This window comes from Zonotrichia leucophrys, chromosome 1, assembly GCF_028769735.1.
Source record: "Zonotrichia leucophrys gambelii isolate GWCS_2022_RI chromosome 1, RI_Zleu_2.0, whole genome shotgun sequence".
Taxonomy (NCBI): Eukaryota; Metazoa; Chordata; class Aves; order Passeriformes; family Passerellidae; genus Zonotrichia; species Zonotrichia leucophrys.
Window position 1 is genome coordinate 57,914,955 of NC_088169.1, and position 26,080 is coordinate 57,941,034.

At 34.3% G+C, this 26,080-nt stretch overlaps 1 protein-coding gene across 6 annotated transcripts in view; it reads right to left on the reverse strand.

Moving 5' to 3' along the window:
* Window positions 1-26,080, reverse strand: part of PCDH17 (protocadherin 17) — a 90,251-nt gene that overhangs the window by 55,620 nt on the left and 8,551 nt on the right. For 5 of the 6 annotated variants that reach the window (XM_064713776.1, XM_064713765.1, XM_064713789.1 and 2 more), the window contains exons 3-4: window positions 5,157-5,215; window positions 4,821-4,993 (exon numbers count right to left, since the gene is read on the reverse strand). In XM_064713776.1, the coding sequence (XP_064569846.1) occupies window positions 4,821-4,993; window positions 5,157-5,215 (232 nt within the window). The remainder of the gene's footprint in view (window positions 1-4,820; window positions 4,994-5,156; window positions 5,216-26,080) is intronic. The other variant, XM_064713799.1, reaches the window with a different exon arrangement.

Here is a 26,080-nt window from a genome sequence, read left to right on the forward strand (position 1 = left end):
AGAGAATGTGATAGATGTTCTGTCCAGACGAGAAAACCTATGGGAGGAAGCATTGTTGAACAAAAGATTTCACATGTTGTGCCAGCTCCTGGAGACTCCCAGCCTCCATCAGTTTCTCAGAAAAGGCCATCACCAGTTTTGCAAACTTTGAAAAGAAATATTTCTTCACAATCTTCTTCTCCTATTATCTCATTAAGCTGGTGTATTCATAAAAGAACTCATCATCCCCAATGGCATGGAAAGCATTGGTGGTGATGTTAGACAGCAGAAATGTGCTTGATGAACTTTCTCCACTTATCAGTCTAGACTGATTCTAACTCAGTTAAACAGAATGGATTTTAATTATCCAAAAGAGTCTAGCAAGATTATGCCAAGAAAATTAATGGATAGCCCAGAAAAAATGTGGTAAAAAATTTTTGTAATTTCTGCTCTGCTGCAGATGGATAATGCAGGATACCTGATTTCTAGGATCAGTCTTGTTTAGAAATGGAGACTGCAAATGAACAAGTTACTACAGACTTGTTATGTGAACACATTCAGTGGGCAAACACAAAGGGTAACAAACTGTTCACAGAGAGTCTCTAGAACTGATATAATTTTTATTTCTAAGACTTACATGCAGAACTGCATCAGTTGTGATGCAAATGTATTTTTGTTGTGATGAAGAAAGAACTATTATATTTTCAAATTACACTTAGTATCACTTTTTTCCTGTAGATACATTACATTTCTTTATACTAGTAACAATACCCTGCACTAAAATGGCACTCTTACAGAGCAGCCTGATGGGCAGCCTCGGTCCTAGAGGGGACCCTGACAACTATGTTATGAAGAGTTTCATTTTACCCTTCCTCCAAGCAGTTGCTTCTGGTTATTTTCTTTGTTCTCAGGATCCACACTATTGTTAATGAGGCAACAGCATATGCAGAAATGGCTCTTCTATGGGATGCAAGCGTGAATGGCAAGAAACTGTGTTGAAAGAAAGATGTAATGCACAGTGATAAAGCAAAAACTCAACAAAGCTACTGAATTTGGAGATATTTAATGCCTTGAAGTTTTTTTGACAAACACATGAAAGTGTAGATTTACAATGGAACATGAAAACACAGACAGAAGAAAAAAAAAAAACAGAACAAAAGAAAAAGAAACTAAAAATTCCTGGGGAAATCTAACAAAGACAATAATTTATGAGTAGCCACAGAAAAATCCATAACTTGCTATTCTTTACTGATTATAAGGTAAGCATATGCAGGATTCGCTAAGTATAAAATTAACATCTTGCTGGTTTACGTCTCCCTTGTAGATATTATTGTTTATGTTTTATGGGTTATGATATAATTTCCACCTTTGGATACCTTTTAAAGAAATACAGATTATTGCTGTTATTCTTAAATCATACCATACAAAACAATTACTCTGTTATTGAAATGCAAAAAGTAAATATTACATGCTACAATAGATGTGTTCAAAACTAATAATTCTTGTAAGACTTCTGTGTAGGGTGATCTCAAACTGTCCAGACTAGTGATAGGGTTTAAAGTATCAGCAATAGAAGTGGAAAAAAAAGACAGGCAAACAAAACTAATTTATCCAAAACCATTCTATTAAAAGAGTAGCAGGCATATGGAAAAAGCTGTTTAGTAAGACAGCTGATTAAGATAGCAAAAGTAAGCTTAAGAGACTATAAGAGATATTCTTAAGCAGAAAGTGGCTTGGATATAACAGCAAGAGAGTTTAAGGCTGAGATGAGATATCTAAAGTGGGACGTGCTTATTGTAACACAAGACTTACTGTCATGATAATTTTTACAGTTTGGGGGGGCATTCTGCTTTCCTTTCATTAAAGTTATTTTATAAGCATTTCATTAATTATCAGATTAATTATATCTAATTTACATTGCCTTTCTCATTTGTGAAAATGTTTAAAATCACTACCAGACAAAACTTGCTATCAGGATATATTTTCCTTGAAATCAGCTATTTCAATAGTAAACTGACAGGCTCTATCATTCACTGTTTTCATTAATTAAATGAAAATCATAAAGTAATCTTGATTGCTTTCCATCTCATGCTGAAATCAGAAGACATCTTGTCTGCAAAAAATTATTTTCGTAAAATTTCTGACTTTGTTACTGAGAGAAGCACAATTGCCATAGCACTGCCAACACACTTTTTATCACAGTATGCCCTTTCAATTTGGGCTAGAGTGGCTCAAAACTGTAGTCAAAACACTGGTACAACTAGAATGCTTATTACTGCCATAGTCAGAATTGGATGCCTGACAATAATGTTTGTTTGGAACACCATGAAGAATATGTCAAACTTAAATCATTTTTTAATTAGGATTCTCACATCAAGATCCTAACTTCACAGTTAATCCAGATAATTTTTCAGTAATTTAATAAGATTTAATTTTTAGTGTTGTTCTAATAGCAGAAGCCAAAGTATTTTAAATATCTTTAAAAGACAATAATCAAGCCTGGAATATGGCTACAAAATAGTGAATTCCCATCCCTGTATAATCCAGAATGATGACAGAACCACAACTTCTGATATTGCTTCAGACATTGCTGGAGACAGTTGTTTCTAGCAAACTTTCCATCTCCTTTTCCCAGAAAACAATTTTTCTCTAAAGAAAAATTAAATTATTTTTCTATCCTAATCACATATATCATATTTCTTACCCTACTTCAACTTGGCTTATGACTAGAGAAAACAATTTTATTTATCTTCTTTCAAAAGAGAAATATTACGTTGGGCTAAGAACCGTAATCATACTAATCTCAATGACAAGTAATCATTGATTTCATTGGGAACACCACATAGCACCACATTTGTTACTGCCATGACCTGAAATCCCATAAGGTGCTTGATGCAGGTTCAGTTTTCATATTATAACAATGATTTTATTATAGCACACTAGAGACGGAAGAGTTCATTCAAGCAAACAAATTTATATCATTACAATTTGTAATTATATTTGGAGGAAAGAAAAATATATTAAAAAAGGAAAAAATAGTTTGTCTCTCTATCCCCATAATTTTATTGTCTTCAGCAAAGAAATTCACATAAACAGCCACTGCTGTAGATCAGTGGCTGACAGTACTTGAGGTCCACAATTCAATATATATTTCATAAGAACATGAGGAATTCATCTGAGTTATCGGAATAAATTTTCCTCAATGAATAGGGCAGCTCAACTAGATATAATGACGAATGTAAACCTGCATATAACTCTTTGCATTATAATCAAATTAAGCAATGGGAATGGTTGGCATAATATGCTTACTAGATTGCATATATTTTGCCCAGAATTGAATTTGATGCTGCTGGACAAACTGCAGTATTATGAACACTGGCCATACAATCCTTTTCTAAAAAACCACTCATTTTTAATCTGAATACTAGATAGTTTCCTAGTGAAACTTTAAAAATCCAGAATTTTTGTCTTCATGTCACACAAAACTGAGAGAATAAGACATATGTTCAAATAGCTTCTTTAAAAAAAAAATCCTGCACTGCATCTTTATACAGATCAATGGCCAATTATAAACAGAGAGTTGCTGTGGCAAAAGGTCAGGAAAAAATAATCTTTCCGGCATTTATTACTTGGAAAATAAGGTCACATATAAGGTCAACCTCCAAATGTATACAGAATAAATTATACTGCAGCATTCTAAATATTCTGCACTGCAAAAATTATACTGCAATCTCAACATGATCAGAAAAATGAAGTTGAATATGTATTTCCTTATGACTGTACTACACATCAGACTAAGCTGAGAGGTGAAAAACCAAGGTCCAATTAATCAACAATTAATAAAAAGCTTATCAGATATTTCTGCTTAATTAGAAATATAACTTCTTATTAAGGCTGACTGATTTAATAATTTCCTAACTATCTTTAACACTGAGATACCCTCCCCACAACAAAGTAAAACAATGGAAAACAGAAAACATTTAAAAATCATTCAGTGATGCACTTCCTTATTGCTTACAGCATAGAAGCAAAACATAAAGGCAGAGAATGCTCGAGTGCTTTGTCTGTCTGAGTCTCTCAAAAAAAGAAGTGCATCTTTGGAAATAAAAGACCTCCTAATTAGATAAAACACATCTGAAAAAAAAAACCAGAATTGGACACAGTTTGAGGAAATAATTATGCTTGTTTGTCAGAATGAATGTTGGCAGAGAATATTGTCATTGTCCTGATCTAAGTCATTTTGCTGTTTCACAGACAGCCTCAGTCTTTGCTATCTTCACAGGACGTGAATGAAGGTATACTGAAAACAAGATTTTATTAGTATATGACACTTCTTACAGTATTCTTAATTGTGAAATCAACATTATAAATAGGAAAATGCATCCATAAAATAAAAACATCTTCTGATTCATTTTTACTCGTGTCTTTTATGCGAAGCATTTTCTTTTCCTCTTCTCCAAACTACATGAGGAATATAAATGACTGGTGTTCTTTTATCTGTTGCAGTCGTGTCTAGTTTGAATTTCCAAATCAGGCTTTGACAGAAGGATTGTATATAATATATCACAGGCAATGCTAGTGGTGATAGAGTATATTCTAATCATTTTCAAAAGTACTAATTTTTTTTTTTTTAATCTGCTTTGGACACTTGTGGTTTCATTTCATGTTCATTCTGAAAGATACTGTGTTCTTTTTTCTGGGCTAGTGACAAGATTTACTGTTTTCTCTGATAATAATATCAGTGGTTTATTCCTTCCTGATAAACCACAACTGCAATACTAATAGGTTGATAATGACGTTTTAGACTTTACGCTTTTGTAGGCATTGTAGACTTCACTCACCTTGTTCAAGTGGCTGGCTTTTAGTTGAAGTAGTTTTCATCTTGAGTGCCTCCCTAACAGACATGTCACAGCAGGAGCCTTTGTTAGTGTCTTGGTCACTGTCAGCCTGATCACTGTCCCCATGCCCGCTGTCCCTCAAGCTGGCTCTTTCTGGATCCTTGAACGTGGAGCTACTGAAAAACATATTGAAAAAAAAGAAAAAAAAGAAAAAAAAAAGAGAGAGAGAGAGAGAGAGTGTTGTATTTACTTGTTCTAAGTTGAATTGTACTCTCTGGCAAAGCAATTTTGACAAGAATGCAAATGGGGAAGCCAAGAAAGTTATTTAATAGGCCTTACCTTTGAACAAACTGCTGCCTGCTGCCCATGTAATTGGGCTCTGCGGGAAAATTGTCTGTCTGTGAAAGAGAAGGAAAAAAATACGTATAGTTGTACACTGGACAAATCTCCTGCAGAGCAACAAGATTTCCTAGAGGAGAAATGATTAATAATTCAAAAATTCCCTTAATCTTCAGATTTGTACATTTTAATTAAATTGGAAAATGCTGGCATGTAATTATGTGCTCAGAACAATTAAATGATTCCGGTCCACAAATTACCTGCTAAAGTAAACAATGAAGCTCCAATAAGTGGTATTCTCTGTTAGTAACCTGACAGATGACACTGTTTATGTTTTTTCATTAGATAGATATTAAGACTGATGGTTATTGAAAATGAGAGAAAAAAATAACTCTTGAATATTAAAAAAGTGAATTATTCAATAATACTAATTTTTAATCATAATTACATCATCTACTGGGATTCTGAAGCTCCTACTGCTGTAATACAGTTTTGTATGCTGCTATATTACACTTGAATTGAAAAAAATAAACAAGAAATCAAGAAGATTTATGGCTGATTAGCTGTGGGGTTTCTCAGATGCTACTGGAAAAATGCAAGTATGAAAATATTTGGATTTCCTCTTTAATTTTCATCAGTATTAATATCTATTTCAGAATAATGAGAACCACACATGCAAACGAGAATATTGAATGATTACTGCTGACAAGTAGTTTTTAAAAGAAGATACTTTCATTAAGTCTGTCATGTATATTTTTAGGAGCATGAGCCAAGTAACTGTAGAAGCAGAAGTATTAAGAGGATCCAGACCAACATGGAGTCCTGCCAAAGGGAACTGAATTCCCCTTGTATCATTAGCTGAAGTTCTTTGGGAGAAAGAGAGACTGCATCATTCAGAAAACTCCGCATACTGTACATTCACGCACGTCACTTCTTCTTGCAGCTGACCTAGCGACAGAGCTTCTACTGTTTTCTGCATCACTTCACATCACACCACTCTGCTCCGCAGCAGCTCCGGCTTTCGCAGCAGCATCCAGCGGATCAGTATCCGTAACACGGCCAGCAGTCAATTAATGGAGCTGAGGGCCTGAGGTTTAATGTCGCACAGCAAGTGCTTACACAGGTGACTGGGATCTTAGATATCTGGACTTCCCTGCCACTCCCCATTCCCCAGTTTTTATCTTTGTTTTGGTTTTATCAGTAGGAGGTAATTAGAAATATTTGCTACTTCTTGTATGGTTGGAGTATTAGAGCTTGGAAAAGAGGCAAAAAGTTTTATCCAGAATTTAAGTCACTACTGTTTGCAACAGAAATTGGGCAGACACCTGTTACTCCCAAGGGATTTGTGAAATAGATGTGCTTGTATACCATGAATGTATTTGTCTCTTAGAGAAGGGGTGGAAAATATAGAACCATCTTCCGTTCAGCATGTATGTCAATGTACACTGCACTTTCCCCTAGTTTCTAAATTCTTTTGTTCAAAAAATAAGATTATAACACATACTATGTTCACATCCATCCTAGCTTTAGTATATGCAATTAGAATAAAAGTTCATCTTCACATTTAGTATGTATCAAGTTAGAAAAAACAAATATTGGAAACAACAAAAAAAGGAATTATATTTCAGCCTTCTTGTGTGTATATCTCAAATGCATATTTTGGAAGCAGCTATAATTCCACTCTTTCTGTTCTTCTTGGAAGTTTTAAGCTAGTATCTCTCTTTTGTGCATCAAAAAGAGAGATATATATACACTCATATACAGCCATTATGGCACTCACAGAACCCAGCACTCATCAACCTGAATAAACCTTTGCAACTGCAGAACTCGTGTCTCTTTTTTATGTCTAATATCTCAAATAGAGATATCCAGGAAAACTGACCTTATGCTTTTACTTACGTAAGACATCTGTCTCCTCCTAAACACAGCTGCTACCAGAATCAACATTTCCATTTTTCATGACAGTCAAAATGCCTGCTATAAACTGCTTTTTCATTAATTCTCTGCCATTAAAAGTCACACTTCTGTCCTGAAGATAATTATAATTACTCCTTTTTGATGGTTCTAAGAACTTAACTGTAAACTGGACCACTGTAAGAACAAGTCATACTTTTTGTCTCTGCTTTTTCATAGCAAAAAAGTATTTCATACATCCTGGATGAGCCAATACACAGATATTAAAATAAAAGATATGGCCACATCTTAGCTGCTGAGAAATTCTGCATTTATGGTAATCATTAAAGACCTTTAACTAGATAATAATTTGACCAATTACCTTCATATTACATTTTGCTTCAATACTATGAATTGGGTGCCATGTTACAGCAAGTTCATTATTACAAAAGAACAAATGTAAGTACTTGATGATCATATACAGACTCAGAGCTCAGAGTTCTTTCTGTACTAAAAGCATTAGCCCTTCTTCTATGAATTATGAAGGTATGGTGTTTGTATTGAGCTGTAACAGCCCTCTGAAATACAGGCATCAAAAGGGAGGACTGTTTCATGTATGAAAATATCTATTAAATTTTTGATAAATAAAATAAAATCATTTTAAGGTTTGACAGTTTAGAGGAATCTTAGAAATGTAAACATCTGCTTCACAATGGATGAGAGAGACAAATGTTTAACATGTCTAACTCCCTAAAAATCTTTTTTTGTTTTAATCCCAGTTGAAGTGAGAGGTCATATACTTAAATTTTTTACACTTTAACATTTATGGAAGTGATATTACACATTCCAGCTCATGAATTAATCATATCTCTTTAAATTGCATAGCTGTAACTCAAAGAAACAAATACTACCTAAAAAGTCTAAAAACCCCCTTGTTCTTCTCTGGATATACAGTCCTTTCCAGGACAACAAAATCACCAAAACTCCAGAGTTCCAGTTTAAAGGTAGGTCACAGTTCACCTGCAGAAAACCACCTAAATTCTAGTCAGCTACTCTAGCTAATCAGCCAAAATCCCTCAATGTGACTTCAAGAAATACAAACTGTCCCATTTGGTCATCTATTGTCAGGTACATCATACTGCTGGGGAGCATCATCGGCATAGGGGAATCTTGACAACCAGCAAGATGTCCAGTGCAATAGCTAAAGCTAAATAAGATGCATCAGGTCAGAAGTGAATTGCCTGGAATTGCAGTCTGTTGCTAAATAACTGAAAATTATTCAAATGCCAGCATCGTTAACTTTCTGAAGAACAAAATAAAACAAATTCCACCCTTGTTCTCACCCTCCCTCCAAAAAAAATCTCCAGGAACAATCTGTCTCCAAAAGTCACCAGAGTTAAATGGCAAAGAAATGTGATTTTTTTTATCTCTGTAATTCAAGACTGAGGGCTGGAATATCAACTAGATCACAGCAGCTTCCACAGCACAGGTTGTCCAGTAGCAGGACAAATGTTATCTAAAATTTTAAAAAAAAGCAATAATGTCCACTGCCATCAGAAAACTAAAGTCTGTGATACCAACCTAACTGTCCAAAGCCATTTTAGAGAAGTGGCCCTGGTTTTATGGCCCATTTTCACAGATTAGTGGAACCAGATAATTTCCAATGAGAGTATCCTTTAAACCATTCAACAGAAATTCTTTTTTGACAGTTGCTGTAACAGACCTTTACAAATATTTTCTTCTACCTATCTGTTCTAATACGTGACTCTGGATCAAATACGAAATTTTAGAAACACCGTCATTAGTGTAATGTTGCAGAAAAATGTCTGAGGATTTCTGTACAAGCATTTGATACAGCTTTCTCAGAAGCTGAAGCTCATTAAAAGAAGCCATTTAAAAAGAGGTCAGAATGCATAGGAACCTTTCAAAAACTGCAAAAATTTAAAAAGAAAGGGTTACATCCTTTCAGAAAATATACAGTTTGATTTTGTTACCTTTTACTTCAGTGAATTGAAGAGAAGGAAAATAAAAGAAGAAGCAAATTAAACCTGTGCAAAATATACTTTTCATAGAATCATAGAACAGTCTGGGTTGGAAGAGACCTTAAATTTCATCACCCCATAATGGATAGGGATACCCATTCTCTCCCCATAAAGGGTAGGGATACCTTGCTCCAGTTCAGGTTGCTCAAAGACCCACGCAACTTGGTGTTGAACACCCCCAGGGATGGAGCACCCAGAACTTCCCTAGGTAACTTGAGCTGGTTGGATTTTCTGGTATGGAATTTCAAATGTGACAATATAATTGCTAAAGTCCAATAATGGGACTTGGAAAATCATTAACTGGACCGTGTTTTCATGAACAGCACATAGAATATCTTTCCAAGTGCATCAACTGTCAACAAAACTATTCAGTTTATTGCACCTGTCAGGACTTGTATATTATGACCACACGAGGACCTAGATAAACTAAAATTCTTGCCAAGTATAGGTCTCACATGGTAAATTTGGAATACTAAATTTTATAGATTCAGAAATAAAGCCATTCAAAATTTTGAAAGTCAACTGTTAAGTTTCTACTAATTAATTCTGGAATAGCTATAGTTTCCAAAAGTTTAATTTAGAGAAAGGATAATGAAAAATTATAGCCAAGAACAGAGTATGAGAAACAAATTCTTCACAGGATCCATTAACCTTAAATAAACCCATAAGAAAAAAACCAGTAAAAGCCTCATCACTGGAAACAGCTTGAACCAGCCTGGGCCAAGCATTACACAATGAATTATGGAGAATATTTTTAGCAATGGGCTATATTAATCTCTTATCCTTTTTTTATCTTTTCATAAATTCATATTCACAAGGTATATGTGTTTACTTCTGTTGAAATATTATGCTATTTTATATAGCATATATATAAGGTGTCCTACTGTGGCTCTGCACACACTATTTTTTTTAAAACTCAGGATTAGAATTACAGCATCATATTAATCAATCAGGTTTCAAAAAATCTGCTATTGCTCAGTAAGAGAACAGTAGACAACTTCACAAGTCTTCTGTTTTCAAGAATTGCTGCAAAAAGCAGACTATTTCTAAAAAATTAGAGGTTCTGAGCTATTTTTCTCTTTCTCTTTACTTTTTAATAAAAACATTTTTATGCCACAGTTTTGAAGATTTCTAGCAATATTTATTGTATTCCATACTGTTTGAATAAAATTGGATAATTATTTTTAAAAAGAATTTGCAACTCAACAGGTCTCTCTGATAAAAAAAGTAAAAAAATCAATGCCTACAAAGAAAAAGAGGAGATCAGAAAGAAAGAGACAGGGACAGAGAGAGAAATTCAATATTTAAGTACTCTTGACAAATTATGCCTAGAAATAATTGTCATATAAGGAAAAGATGTACTCCAAAATATGTAAAAAAGACTTAGACATTAATCAGATTTATGAATTTTAGGCGACTAGAATATTCATAATTTTTTCTCAGAATTACAAGAAGAAGTATCACATTTTCTGAAATTATTTAATGCAGCTCCATTTTATGTAGGTGTTCATACCTGGAACTATAATAAAGCAAAATGTCTTTGCTGACTCTAACTTCTTTTTAATTAAACATTAAATGCAAAAATGAAATGAAACATCTCTCACCTTTATCAGACTGCCACTTAATATCTAATTCAAGCATCTTCTGTGCCTTTTCTTTAAAAGCTGAATTCCAAGTATTCACCCTTCCCCCATGAAACAAAGATCTTATATAATGGTAATCTCTTCTGGAGGCAAAAGAATTGTATTCTGCCAAATTGAGTTTTGAAAGAGCAGACAATTGTCTTCATTTTGTTAGGAACAGTGTGGGTTCAACATAGTACAATTTTTCACAAAGACTTCTCAGTATAAGACTGCAAGTGAGTGTGTATAGTTAGCCTGAAATCGTAGTTTTTGCTTCCACAAGATTTACTTCATTAAGAAAATTCACTATCCCAATAGCAAAAACAAACAACAACAAAAGCAAAAACTGGCCACAAACCTCTCATAGGTTATTCTACTCCTTTCAAGGACAAAATTAAATAGGCTATTTAAAAAAAAAAATATTATCCTACTATGTGCTCTCCACTCTCATTCCTTTGAAAATGCTTTTGATATATAATTTATATGACTTGTACATATTTGGGAAATTTCACACTTGCTGCAAGATGTGTATTTTGGTGTTAAAAGTCCTACAGTGTGTTTATGTGAATTTTTGACATATATAGCATTCTTCAAAAGCACATTGAAAACACAGGGCAGTAAAAACAGTCAAATGCACAAGGCAATATCATTCATGAAGCTGCTGTACTCTCTCTTAAAGTGTTGGTTGGTGGCTCGTGTTTTCTCTTTCGCTTGAAAGAGAAAAGCAAAACTGTGAGAGGAGCAGGTCTTGAGCTCTTCAGTCAATTGCACAGTGACTTCTGAAAAGTGAAACGCTGAGGACAGACACTACCATCCTCTCCCATAAGCAAAGGAATGCAGGTCTCCCTGTATAAATGCCTAATCCATGCACTGTTTTCACTTAGCAAGTACCATGCTTGTTACCAAAATTAATTATTGTTGATTTATTGATTCGGGTATCATACTAAGTCATTGTAGATTATTTCAGTTGTTTTCACTATTTGTTTAATGAAATTAACTATTTTTTAAATTTTTACAAGAGTTTATTCTGTAATGCATAGGACACTAAAGATGGCAGAAGCCTGGGCTGTGGGAATTTAACACAGTGCAAGGATTAGAAATCACAAGGCTCAGACAAGGTTCCTCTCATCTCACTGATGATTGCACCAAGTCAGAAGACTGAAGAAGCTAAAAAGGTCACTACAGAATAACATAATTTTAAGTGATCCTGGTAAAAAAGTAGACCTGAGTGACATTCAAAAGATGAGGTGAGCCCAGACCCACATCAGACTTTCTGATATGAAATAAAAGATTTAAGCATTTCAGGAACAAGCTTGTCTCTTTGTCGGCAGGGAAGTCAGCTCAACAGAAGCCTTCAGGTTCTCTGCCAGTGCAGGATGTATGTTTAAGGTCAGACATCTCTATCTAAGAAAGATGTGATGAAGAAAAACTGTGGAAACTGAACCCAAAACTTTCTCCTATGGAAAAGGGAATCAAGATTTTCCAGACCAAACTCAGATTGCTGGGTTTTTTACAATTAATTCAGGTTTCTGAGCCTTATTTTATTTTGCACTGGAGAAACATGAAGTGCAATGAAATTAGCATGATCCCAGAAGAGAATGTGGAAAGTTGTCAAATGTGACTAGGAAACAGGAATTGTAATATGAGTTCTGAAGTTGAACTACATTTTGGAGAAGATGCAAGATAAGAATGTAGGAAGAAGTGCCAAACATCACACCACAGAAAGAGCTCAAGCTGAAAGTACAATAACATTATCACAGCGTCGATAAATAAACATAATGAAATTCATGACACATTATTGCATTGCTCTGCACTGCCGCTATTCATTTAAAAATGATGAACACATTTAAAATAATTCACAACTTGTCAAATGCCTGTGAGCGCTGCAGTTAGACTGGTGTTGTAACAAGCATTTGTAAAGGTCTTACAAGAGAGCTTTACACAACTTATAGCAAAGTAAAGATGGAAGTATGGGAAGACAAAACAATAACTGCACCTGAATCTGCTAGTACAGTTGCATCCAATAAATTTACACTGCTCACCAATGATATGTACTTACTGAAGCCACTCTGTCAATAAAAACCACATTAAGAACCTTTTGAAAGAGCTTCCTTGTCAATTAGGATGTAGATACATTCTATCGCTCCAGTTTTCCTGTCAATTTAATATACTGGATCATATTAACAGTACTGGCTTGTCAATAAGGCAAATCCGAATCCTATTAATAGAGTTACAGTGCCAATATAATCGGCTTCCCATTTATTGAGCTTCCCAGTATTTGGGAAAGCTGTGAAATGGGATTATAAGGTTAGGTTACATACATCTGTCTCTATATTACATAAATATTTCAGGAATTATGTCCTGTTGTGTAAAGAAATATATGTAACCACTTTTTCCATTACAAAAACTTCAGATGACAGAACAGCATAATAGTTTGCCATTGCTGAGAAAACATTAAATTATCCTCATTTATCACATTGTTTCCTGCTTTCACTAAGTAAAACTGCTATTTTGTGGTACAGTCTACTTGTGTGCCACACATATAGATCTGCTAAGAGATGTAGGCACTTCACCCGCCCCACTCTCCAACCTCCCCCCCAAGGATAATATCTGCTTCAGAACACAAAAGGAAAGAGATACAATATAATTTGGAAACAAAATACAAAGCACTCCACAGTTTCAATCTGTATTTAGCCCTTGTGCCGTGCTGTATAGTCTTTGTGGAAATAAAACATGTAAGTATAATTCTAGTGTAACAGAAATCCCCAGAAATAATTACTAAAAGGTAATAGTTCATGAATTAAAAAATAGCAGAAATTCAGCAATCCTTCTATTTAATAGAAGTCTTAATGAAGTTGAACATTAGTTGCTTTTAACCATATTCAATATGAAATAACTACTTTCACTGCATTAGTAGAACATACAAGTGACCGTTAAACCTGATTATATATATTAAAAAAAAAAAAAGGAAAGAAAAGAAAAAAGTAATTGCATTAAAATATACTGGGCATTCTCTTACCAAATAACCTCTCAAAGTCTGACTTGAAAATATGGATTTAAGAAAACATGGTTCAAAAATGACAGTTAAGGGTCAATGAATCAAGCTGCCCATTATATTTTCTGGTAGCAGATGGGTGCAATGAAACCTAATGATTGAATTTGAAACGCTTTAATGCTCCTTTTATCTATGGCTCCCACCATGTTGAGTCTACCTTAGTATTCCTAACAGATACAATGTTTACTGCATAACAGACTCAATTACAATTAGCTAACTAGAATGAAATCTGCACTTATCACAATATCCAGCTTATTCTAAGAATATCATCCCATGAACTCAAAATAACAATACACATAGGAGTGTGTATTTGATAGCATTTGTCGGTTGGATTTGTTTTGATTTTTCATGTTAGATATGAAGTCTAGAATTTAAAGGAAATTTAAAAATAAAGGGAAGAATTTTGAAATACTGCCTTGAAATGTAAGGATATGATCAAAGTATTTGTTTAGAATTTAAAAATGTTTAGAACCGTTTTTTCTGCATGAGAACAACTGTATCTTTCTCTTTCTTTCTCTTTCTTTCTTTCTTTCTTTCTTTCTTTCTTTCTTTCTTTCTTTCTTTCTTTCTTTCTTTCTTTCTTTCTTTCTTTCTTTCTTTCTTTCTTTCTTTCTTTCTTTTTCTTCTTTTCTCTCTCTTTCTCTCTTTCTTTCCTTTCTCTCTTTCTTTCTTCTTTTCTCTCTCTCTTTCTTTCTTTCTTCTTTTCTCTCTCTTTCTTTCTTTCTTTCTTTCCTTTCTCTCTTTCTTTCTTTCTTCTTTTCTCTCTTTCTTTCTGTCTTTCACATTCAATGTTGACCTCCTGACTTTATTTTTTTTTTAATTTTGAGACTTACTTAGCAGAAATTCTCAGTGATGCCAGTAAGTAAAGTGAAATTTTTTCCTATTCTTACCACTGCTTATTTCCTAAGAGCAACATAACTCAAATGTTTTCTGAACAGATAAAAGCTTATAAACACCACAGTACTAGATGGTGGGGAAGGAGAACAAATTATGGCCTTTAGAAACTGTTAATCTATTTTGTAGTTATCATATTTAGTAAGGAGAAAACAGAGACACTGGATATTCAAAATCTGTTAACTTTGTGTTAACATCTACCCAGTATGTTTACCTTTTTCTGTCCAACCCACACTCGCACTAAAGGCAACAATAAAACTCCCACAAGCCATGACCTGAGGTCCAGCGAAATCAATGGGTGTTTTCAAACTGGTTTCAATAGCCCTTGGATCAGTCTGCTCACTTCAATTACCAGCTAAGCGAGCCTTTACATGGTGTGCTACATTCCCACAGATACATATGTTGTATGCTGAAGAAAGTTGCATTTGAACAGATTTGTAATGGCAGTGACGGGAAAGGTGATTAGCTAGGCAGCAAATGCTGTATGCGGCACGAAATTCCAGTTCTGTGTTTCTTCCCTACTGAGTGAAAGAAATTAGCAACAAAGATGGAGCAGGATTTGGTTCTGAAGCCACACTGCCTGCACAGAAAACACACACAAAGACGAACACTGAAGCTTTCTTCCTAGGTGGCGATCAGAAAAAAAGGGGTAAATCTAGATCACCTCCTTTTCTTTAAAGCTGCCGCCTTATCCCCTTTCTCTTTCTAAAATCTCACACCATAAAAGCAGTGATTCCGTCAAATTCCCTAGGAATTCAGAAAAATATCACAGATGTTAAAACTTACATTTCAAGTTTTTGTCTAATTTCTTATTTAGGTCATGCAACTCTTCATTTCCACTTTTTTCTTAAAAATATTCAACAAGGTATTTTCTAAACATTTTGTGACAAGATACAAAGCCCTACTTTCACACAAATACCTTTGCATAATTATTTCCTCTAAGCACTAGGAAAGCACTAAATATGCTGCCAAAATAATGGCTGAATTTATGACAGAATAGTAGATCATCAAGCTTTACAGACTCACACAGCCATGCAAGGAGATTTTCAACTGTAAGATGGTGATGAGTTGATTTATTATTTGTGACATAAGATAAATAATTTAGGCTTGCACAAATTTAGCAAGAGGTTCTGTCCCTAAATATATTTTAAAGTCATAACAGTCATGTGTCTATGATGAGGTACCTCATAAAATGAAAAGTTTGACTGAATACACCATTATACCATGAGCATAGCAGCAGTGGTCAAGTAGACTTAGACAGAAAAAAAAAAGGCTATTCTTACACAGGGCTGTGTGCATGCATCCACAACTCTGTCACTTCAGTGTTAACCTACTGCAATGTCTTCTGATGGTACTGTACATTAAATTGATTCAAAACAAGTAAAAGAAAAATTAGCTACCTTTCTTTATAGGATCACCTCATCTCGGACACAACACCCACTTAACACAATCTTACTTTTACTTACAATTACTTAATAGTAATCTCTACCTTCATAGGCATTTAAAAGCTGACTTTGACCTGTAAGTTCTTAAAAGACTGGGAAAAAAATGTTCTGGATTGCCCTTCTCATCATGGCTTGCCACATCAAGACTCTGAAATCAGATCTTTCTGTAAAATTAAGAAGATCCACATAAGATATGTTCTCTGCAAAGATTCCAGGATTAGATAAAGTCATTGTTCTGTTCCAAAGCAGTGTTGGTTTGTCAATATCTAGGACACTGCTGCAGGTTTCACCGGGGATAGAGTGACTAAACATGAATGCTAATATTTGACTGAGGGGTTTGTTAGAACACAGGGATTTAATTATGGACTTCCTTTCTAATTAGCAGGATGCTCAACACCAGTATGTGTGAGCACTTTTTTCCGAAGTGGAATGCATTGAACATCAACTGAAGGATGCATATATATTTTACTTTTTAAAATTTTATATATGACCTGTCAAATAAAATAGTTAATGAAACCTTCTCTAAATAATGTCCACATGACAGATGCCCCCAAGTTGACATCCAGAAGTGGCATATGTGGAAACCTCTTTCAAATGGGGAAAAGAAAACAAAACAGTGCAGTGTAAGAAATTTCAAACAAAAGTTCATGCAAAATGTAAAATAAATAACTTGGGATTGTTCATACTGCTCTTCCTGGACACTCAAACCAGATCATGTGTAACACAGACTAATGCTGCTCCCTGCAGGGGGATCATGAGCCCATGTGAAGCAACACCAACTTCCAACTTCACTGGAATTCAATATGGAGTTAGGTGCTTAGCTGCAGAGAGTGATCTCCAGGAGCACTGCCTTTGCATGAAATTCATATGCTCTCAAAATTTGTTTACAGGTAGAGAAACACACTGGAAGATGAATTATTTCCATGGGAATTTTTTCATTTGTATAATTTCAGGGCCATCTTTGTTTACTGGTGTTTCATGCATTGTGCTATTTGGAATAAAATGAAAGCTATAAAATATTAAGGAACTACCTGCAGCTTTATTAATGTCTTGATAAATTCCTAAGAATTATTAAACTTGAGTTTGTTTGGTGTTTTTATTTAAATCTTTTGAGGCATAAAGAAATAAAATACAAAATATCCTCCTAAGAAATGCTGGAATCAACAGCAAAATCATCCACTTTCCATGAAAACAGAAGTTGTATCTTGCTCTTAGGATGCTGTGGATCACACTTCAGCACAGAGACTTTGCAAGGCAGTGGTATAGCATCCTAGTCCTAAGGGTTTATAGTAGCATTCCTTCTTTAACCTTAGCCACAGGATAATAAACATCACCAATATAATGATAGTCTAAGCTACCAGTAACCTTAAGAATGTGCAAGGAATAGACTGGCAGGAATTAATCTGCCATTTTCATATATCTGCCCAAGGGAAGCATTGTAATTGCAAAAATTTACTCTTAGACTGCTGAGACTCATAGTAATTATGTTTCCTTTTTAATAGAAATAGCCACAGGTAGTAACAAATTGGGTTTTGAGATGGGGAACTGGGCATGCATTCTAACCCAAATTACTATGTAATTGTCTTTAATAAAAAACACTATAGAAAATCCAAAACTTAAATCAGAACAAAAACTTTCCCTTAAAAAAGTGTTCTCCTCCCATGGCTATTCAGCATGTGCGCCTACTTCTTCATTCACAGGCATCAGCATGACAAGTATCACCGCAAGTAATTTATCTAAATATTTTTGCAATTGCTAACCAAAATTCCCAAAGCTTAAATTTGTTTAATAGAAACAGCTTCTTCTTGCTTTACAAATAGGTCAAAATCTGGAAATCCAGATATTCATTTCTAAGTTTCCTTTGCCAATATCAGGGGATGAAGAAAAGTCTATTTGTGGTCTATACATATATTAAATGAACTGAAATTGAAGTTCTCTTCAAAATTCTGGAAGGTTGTTTGAAATAAATGAGCCCAGGAAAATACTTCAAATTAGTTATTTCACGCTTGAAGGAATTATTATTTTGTTACATCACATCATTGCAATAATGAGAGATATACTTTTGGGAAAGATCACGTATGTGATGGCCAATGAATACATAATAAAATAAATTGATGCAGTTGCTTCTGCCCCTTGCAATACTATAGCCTGTTACACCTGAAAAGAAGCTACATGTGGTTTAAACAGACAAAATACCTGTTCAGATTTAGACAAAATTTAGACTGTATATTGAAAGATATAACAGACAACATCTTGTTTTCACCTCCTTTTCACTCAAAGGCTACAAAGCTGACTGATATATTTCTCGCCTTGGAGCTATGAGATGCAAATTATCATGTGCTTTTTAATAACTAATGCAGGCTGTGGAATCAGTTAAGTGCTGCTTCTTTTCACATGTTGCATGAATTATACTTCCTTTTAATCATCACTCTCAAGCCTGAAGTTTGATAGCAGGATTCCATCACAAAGTGGAAAATGAGGTCCTTCCTTACCAATACTCTTGCCTCAGGAAAAAAAATGACAACATCATTTGTCTCTAAACTTGATGCTTTCTAGTTTGCAGCAAAAGGTGCATGTTGACAGCATCTTCCAAAACACTGCTACACAGCTCTGTTGAGATCATACACAATATTAAAAAAAAAAATTAGATGCACATTGCTCATTAATAATGCTTTTTATCCATCTCTAGAAGGATCTTTTGATTCAATTCTGCTCTCTTTTCTGAATATATCCATGTATGCATGTGTACACATAGTTACATATCTGGCCCATAGCCTAGAAATATAATAGTTTCAAAGCTGTCTGGCTGTCATTTTAAAAAGGCTTTTAATTTCTTATTTCCCAAGCACTCTAAATTCCACTATATCCTTATTGTCATTTGATCCACTGAAATGTTAAAGAGATCACAAAAGAACACACTTGGTACTTTACAGCTGTGGCTGGATAATCTGGCTCATGATCATCAAAGCTGGATTGTTTTTATGATCTTCAAATCTGCATATCAAATTACCCAAGTCTCTGCAAGAAAGCAAGACATCAGAATCTCAACAGAATACGAGAAAATGTAGTTGGAGGCTAAGTGAAACTAACAGCTTTTGCAGCTTTGCAGGAAAAAGCAAAGGAGAGAAGCAACAGGGAGCAGTTCAGGTAACACAGAATAACAGATTCTGGGCTGAATTCTGCACATGCTTATGCACATCAGCAACCCCACACCTGTAAATGATCTATTTAATTTTATGTTTCTGTCGACCTAAATTAAAATGATCACTGATTACATGTTTTAAGGATCCTACCCTGAAAGAAATATTATTAATTTAATTATACATATATACGTATATTTCCACAGGCCTCAAAATTACTCATGCACTGACTAAGAACACGCGTTTTTCTAGATTTGCACAAAAAGAGCATTTTTGACTCTGCTGGCAGCCACTCAAGTGCTGAATCTGAGGTACATCGTTAAGACAATGTTCCTTTCTTTGTTACTTTTAAAATTTTATAGAATTTAAATATTTTCATTAAGAATTAATGAACATTTGTTTAGCCCACTTCAGCTTACCTTTTTTTAAAGTGATTCGTAGCTAAACAATCATAAGTGGTTGCTTAGCAATCAGCAAAGAGCGAGACAGAAATATAGTAAGTAAAGAAACTGACTGACATGTTCTGTGTTTGAATCATAGTATTCAGTAAAAACAACAGAATAACACCAAGAGAAGTTTTAAAGAAAATTCTCTTAATAAAAGAGTACACAAAACTGTATTTGGGAACAAATTATGCATTTAAAAGCTACAAATTGTTATTCACATGTCTGTCGCTATAAAAAATTCCTGTAGCTATTATTAAAAATACATTAAAATCCTTCAAATGTTCATGAAACCATTATTTACCTTTTGTTTTAATTCAATTGTCAACTGTGCTTCCAATGATTTTAAAAACAGTATATATCTACAAAGCAAGCAAGAGTTTACAGCTTTGAAGACTTGAAATTGATTTTTAATGCACCAGCTTTCAAACACTACAAAGGCTGCTCTCTGCTGATAAAGACAGTAAACAAGAAATTGTCCTTTAAATGTTCCCTTTAATGTTTTTCTTTAATTAAAAATCAATCAAAAAGCATTGCCACATAAAAAAATTAAAATTAAGACATTAAAAATGCTTTATGTTTTCGACACACAACACAGTCAAACCAGAATGAAAACTTATGATGTTACTTTTGTTTACTTGTATTAGTTTAGACTTTTTTTTGCATTGTAAACATTGTTAATCAAAACATAAACGCATGTAAAAGTAGTTTATCACTTGACTCAGGTCCTTTTATAGAGCAGAAATGTTAAAAATGTTATGAAATTAAACTAGAAATGATAAAAGCATTAAATTAAAATACTTTAAAAACATTTTAAGATTATTTTAATACAGTTCTATCCTCTAATCAGACTGAAGCTTATTTATGTAGATTAGTTACATCTAGAGTCTCATTTATCTAACCTGCATTTATTCTTTGATCACAAAGCTTGTTAACTTAAATGGCCTTTTATTGTTATGATTCGTTTTCCCACAATTATGCAGTTTAACTGCCTGATTTTTTTTGTTTTAATAAATATATGCACATGCACCAATCATATTCAACAGTACTATGCTGGATGCTCAATGAACTGTAAGAGCCATTTCAATATAATAAAAGTGCCTGGAAGTGTTCCAGGAAAAGGCCTGGAAATATGAATAATCAGAGTGTCATTAGAGCTAGTCCAGGCAATAAACACATGCCATACACAGATCAGTAGATGGTCTGAACCACCTTCTGAAAAAGGCTCTGCATGACTATCACTGCAAGAACCTACAATGTGTCAACTAGAGGTCTCACCCACACAGCTGAAATGATGCATTTACATCCCATGACAAGACTTTTCCTTTCCCCTTTGGAGTTCTCCTTTGGCAGGCTGCAGGGACTGCAGCACAAAGCCACCCAGCAGGGAACAGGATAAGATTAGGAACTTTTCTGTTAAAGTACTTTATGAATGTGAGAAACTCTGATCTGACACATATGCCACAGAGCCAGTAGAAAGGTCCATGGCTAAATCAAATATCTTAATTTGAAGGACTTAACATGCCTAGATTGCTTATACCTTATTCTATTGAAAATAGACCAATATGGGACTGATGGTCTTGAGGGTTGGAAAAGGAGATACCCTCAGTGAACCAAAGTCAGATATAAATTGATCTTTATGCTGTTCCTCTGTACAAATAACACCAGTAAACTGACTGAAACTATAGAGTTTTGTCTTTGTATGTAGAGGGACTCCTCTGTTTGCAGGACAAAAAGAAAGAGATTTCATGTCAAGCAAGTGAATGAATTGATCTGGTACCTTTCCCTACAGGTAATACCACTCCCGAGTGGAAGCAAGCCAGTAGGAGAAAGAGATGGTTCTTATGTGACCTTATTAAGAAGGAAATGTATCAGTAGCCTCTGGGATTTAGCTAGAAAATATATGACTGCTCAAGAAGGTTATTTAAAGCACTGTCTAATATCCTAATTAACAGGGACATTCATAAGAATTTGCTTCTTCTTGAATGTAGTACTTAATACTGAGTATTTTATCAAAACTGCTTAATAATTTACTTTTTTTTCCTTCCTCATAGGATTTACAGTAATTAATCCAGAATCTTCTTCTGTTAAAAAAAAAAGTCAACAGCAGACTGAAAAACAGAGGTTGCACTACGACAAATAGATTAGTAGGGCTTAGAATGCACCCTGGCTAAGAATTATGGCAGCTGCACATTACTCTGTTTCATCTCATCAACAAAAGCAGTGACTTATTAATATCCTTGATGCTCCATTAAAAACTTAACAAATAAAACACTTAAACTCAAGGAACTTTTTTCCCCAGTAATTTTACCACTCTCTTTCTAGTACTTTTTTTCTATTACTTTTCTTTTTCCTCTTTTTTCTATTAAGGCAAGAGCCTGCAGTCCCCTGAGAGTTTTACTTGTTTCCTGTACTTTTGAACACTTTAACATTAATTTTACCACTTCTCTTACAGCTGAAGTAGCCATACAATTGAAAGCATAAAGCTTTCAGGCTGCCTGCTGCAAAAATTTGTCCCAACTGCTCCACACTGACCTTTTGGCATCAGAGGATTGCTTCTATATTTTAAAGATAAAAACAGAGCTGTGTTTCTGCTCTGGTCAACAAATCCTTGTTTAAGTTCTCATCACTGAAGTTTTTACCTATCGGAAAACATTAATACTAGTGTCAAAATGCCTTTTCTTCATATGTGCAGGTACTCCTTAGCCTTGAAGAAGCATCTGAAGAATTCTGCCATGCAACATATATGTTTTCTTCAGAAAAAAAACAACCCATATACATGTAGAATGAGTGCCTTGCCTAGCAAAACCTAAAGCTGATTTAACTTGAGACTTTTAACTTTTGTAGAAACAACAAAAGAAAGAACAAATTAGGCATGATACTTAGAAAAATATATGTAAATATTAGCTGATATGTTAATGCTTCCTGAGAAGGAAGGTAATGAAGAGAAAGAAAAAAAAAATGCTGGGGAAAAAAGACCAAAAAAACCTCTATTTTTTAAATTAAATCACAGCTGGTTCACATCCAGATGTTGTGACTTGGGAGGAATTTTTTAAAGATACTTTTGTCTTACCAGAGAAACCAGATTGTATCTATGCTTCCTTAATACCAAGAAATATTTGTGAATATTTCACACATACCTATTGCTAATTTTCCATGTAAAAATATTTAATAAGTTTTAATAATAATGCTGCATTATTCACAGTTTAAGAAATATATGAAAACATGTGGTAGCATATTTTCAGCAATACGTTCAATGGAGTATTTGATTTCTTTTCCACTGTACACATGATTATTCTGGGTTAACCATCAGACTTGATGGTTTACCATTAGAATCCTGAAAGTATTGCCCAACCTAAGCCATTCTATGATGCTGTGTTACACTTCACCTCATAGTTACAAAAAGATCTAAATTCCAGTCTCATTAATTGTTTGTAAAGATGGCATAAGAAAAAAAAAAAAAAAAAAACAAAAACCAAAACCCAAAAACCTCAAAATGAAGAGCCCAATCATACTATTCTTAGCTGCATTCCATAGAGGTCTCATCAGGATTCACTCTTGAACCACCAAAATCTTTTATGAAGTCAAAATTATGCTATTGACTGAATTATGAGTAAGAACTGCCTTTTATCAACATGGGAAGGATAACAGAAACTTGAGAAAATAAGTTGTTACAGATAACTCTTCAAAGGATTGATCATTGAAATTGCACTGATAATCAGAAAATTGTAAGGATCTTTCCAGCTAAGTTTAGGTAGTGACGGTGAATACAAAGATGTAGAAAGCTCAGACAACTTTAAGAGCAGTTGAGAGCTGTGACACTCAATCTTACATAACTTGTTTCATGTCTTTTATAAAACAGCAAGTTCTACAGAGATATTATTATACTTATTTTTTTGTTAACAAGAATTTCTGTTCTGGAAAGACTGTTTTCTTTTTCATAATATGTATATTCCACTTTAGATTCTTAATTTGGTTTTTTCTTTATTTTTTTATTGTTCTTTATTACAGCTCTTCATCTTGGAAAGTTCTTTAGATTTCAAATAGACCTGTATATCAATAATGATCCTTTTAAAATACTAGTGCTATAAATATCACCAGCAAAGAACTCAGATCAAGACCAGGACAGATGTAACACAAAAAGGGAGTTCAATTCTGCTTTCTCTGTCTATTTCAGCGGCCCGTGCACATGCCACAGTGAGTGGTGTGTTGCCAGATTTGGTCCTAAAATGTATGTGTTTTGTGCCTCTATACTATGCAGTGCACATTGACAAAAAAAAAAAAAAAAAAAATTATCAAAGCTTCATGGACACATAGGAAAGGTTTCGCCCTGAAATTTTTACATAGTCAAGTCTAGAATGGACTTCATCCAGTGAATGAAACTAAAGCTGTAGAAAAATGTAACATCTTGTTCACAAATGTGCAATGTACAAAACCAGACTGTACACAAAGCTGCAGACTGTATTAACAAAATGCAAGCATTCAAAGGAATTATTTTGCAAAACATCTAGCCTTGCAAAATACTATTAAAGCCACAATAATGATACCTAGGCAGGTAGTTCAAGAATTGCATGTCACAACTTAGTGTCTTTAGATACATCCCTAGACTATGCAGCTGGGAATCTCTGGAATATATGGAGTAGAAACCTGCAAACTTGCAAGTGTTTAGTGCTCCAGTATCCTCTTGATGAAAAATGTTACCTTGTACTAGTTCTAGTGAGAACAGGGAATAACATTCCTCAGTTGAAGTAGGAGATATAAAAAAACATATATACCTCTGTTTTCAGATGGGAATTTAAATCACTGAGGATGAGTGCAACTTCTCTGATGAAAGCTGCTTCTCCTTATATGCAGCAGCTGCAGATTTCCTTTTGTAATCTTGAAATTTCTGAGCAGAAGTTTCTCAAGGTATGAAATAGTTCATTTAAAGACAGAACAGCACTAATATGGATCATGGGTTTTTTATTTCCCTTGAAGACTCTATCTTCTTAGGTATTACCAGACGCCTGGAGATGAAGCTGCACTGGGACTTGACACTAATCTATTGTCACATCATAAACATCAGGTGCCTGAAGTATTAAGAATGATCTGTACTTTATCTTGAAATGCTGTGGGAGTGCCTGGTACAGCAGATAGAGCAATCCCCAGCTTGAGAGCTTCTTTCTGCACATTCACTTTTAGCTGTTGTTTAACAAAAGCTCTGACCACCTCTTTTTTTATTCACACCCACCTTATTCCTGATACATTTACAAAACTACCCAATTACACCACAAGTATAGCAATAAATAATTTCTAGGATGATCAACACTACTCTTGCATATTGTAGACAGTTTTCTACACTACTGATATTTCACGTTGAGGAATCTATTTCTGGAAGCTATTTGTGTAAAGAAACTGTTTGTTTTCCTTTATCCATCTACTCTTACCTATTGAAAATCTGCAAGAAGAAGTTGTGATTTGCTCACACAGGGAAAGGCAAACTAACTCAAAATTTTGGTAGAAGAGATACACCTCTATGTATGTTTATACTTTTTTTTTTTTTCTGATGTCTGCACTTCAAAATAAAGCAAAATTCTGTTTCTTGTAGTCATGTGAGTAGGTCACCAGAATGAGAAGAGCCAAATTTTCTTTAAGTTCTAGAGTGAACAGAAATCTTCTTTCAGCCATGTTGAGTTTCCATTTTCTCCTGCTTTCCTTCTTCCCAATAAAAATTAATAGTTTGGCTCTTAAGTGATTCAAAAGTCACATGGAATTTTGACTCTGGCAATGAGAACTGTACAGCACTGCCCAATATTTAAATATTTTTAACAGACTTTTGCTTGAAAGCACTGTTTCTAAACTATCTTTAGAAAATGATTGCTGAAGATAAGAACAAATAACATGGGCTGTTGAAGTGTAAATGTGTAACTTCTCAGTATGTTACCAAACACTTAATGCACATCAATCTCAGGTGCACATCAAATCACAAATGATCAGTTTTCAGAGGGCTTAAGAACTTGCAAGTCTCTTGCACCAATAAAAGTTGCATGTATACAGCATCCTCATCTTTCCAGCCAACATTTTATACATATATGTATGTGTGCATGTTTAAATTATTACATTTTTATGGTACTGTAGAAGTTCATTGACTCATATATAAGTAGCACAGGCAACTGTGGTACATAGGTGGATGCTGCAAAGTAATGAGCAAACACACAAGCTGTCAAATTGTGTGATTAGTGTCTAACAGAAGTCACTTAAAGAGAGGCAAGCTTACACCGCTCTTACCCATATCAGGAAGTATTTCATTCAACTGGTGGTCCTTTTGGGTCAGTCTGAAACCCCTAGTCACTAAGTAACACTTTACTCCACAGGTATTTGTTGATATAAATTGGGCTATCTGTATGGTAA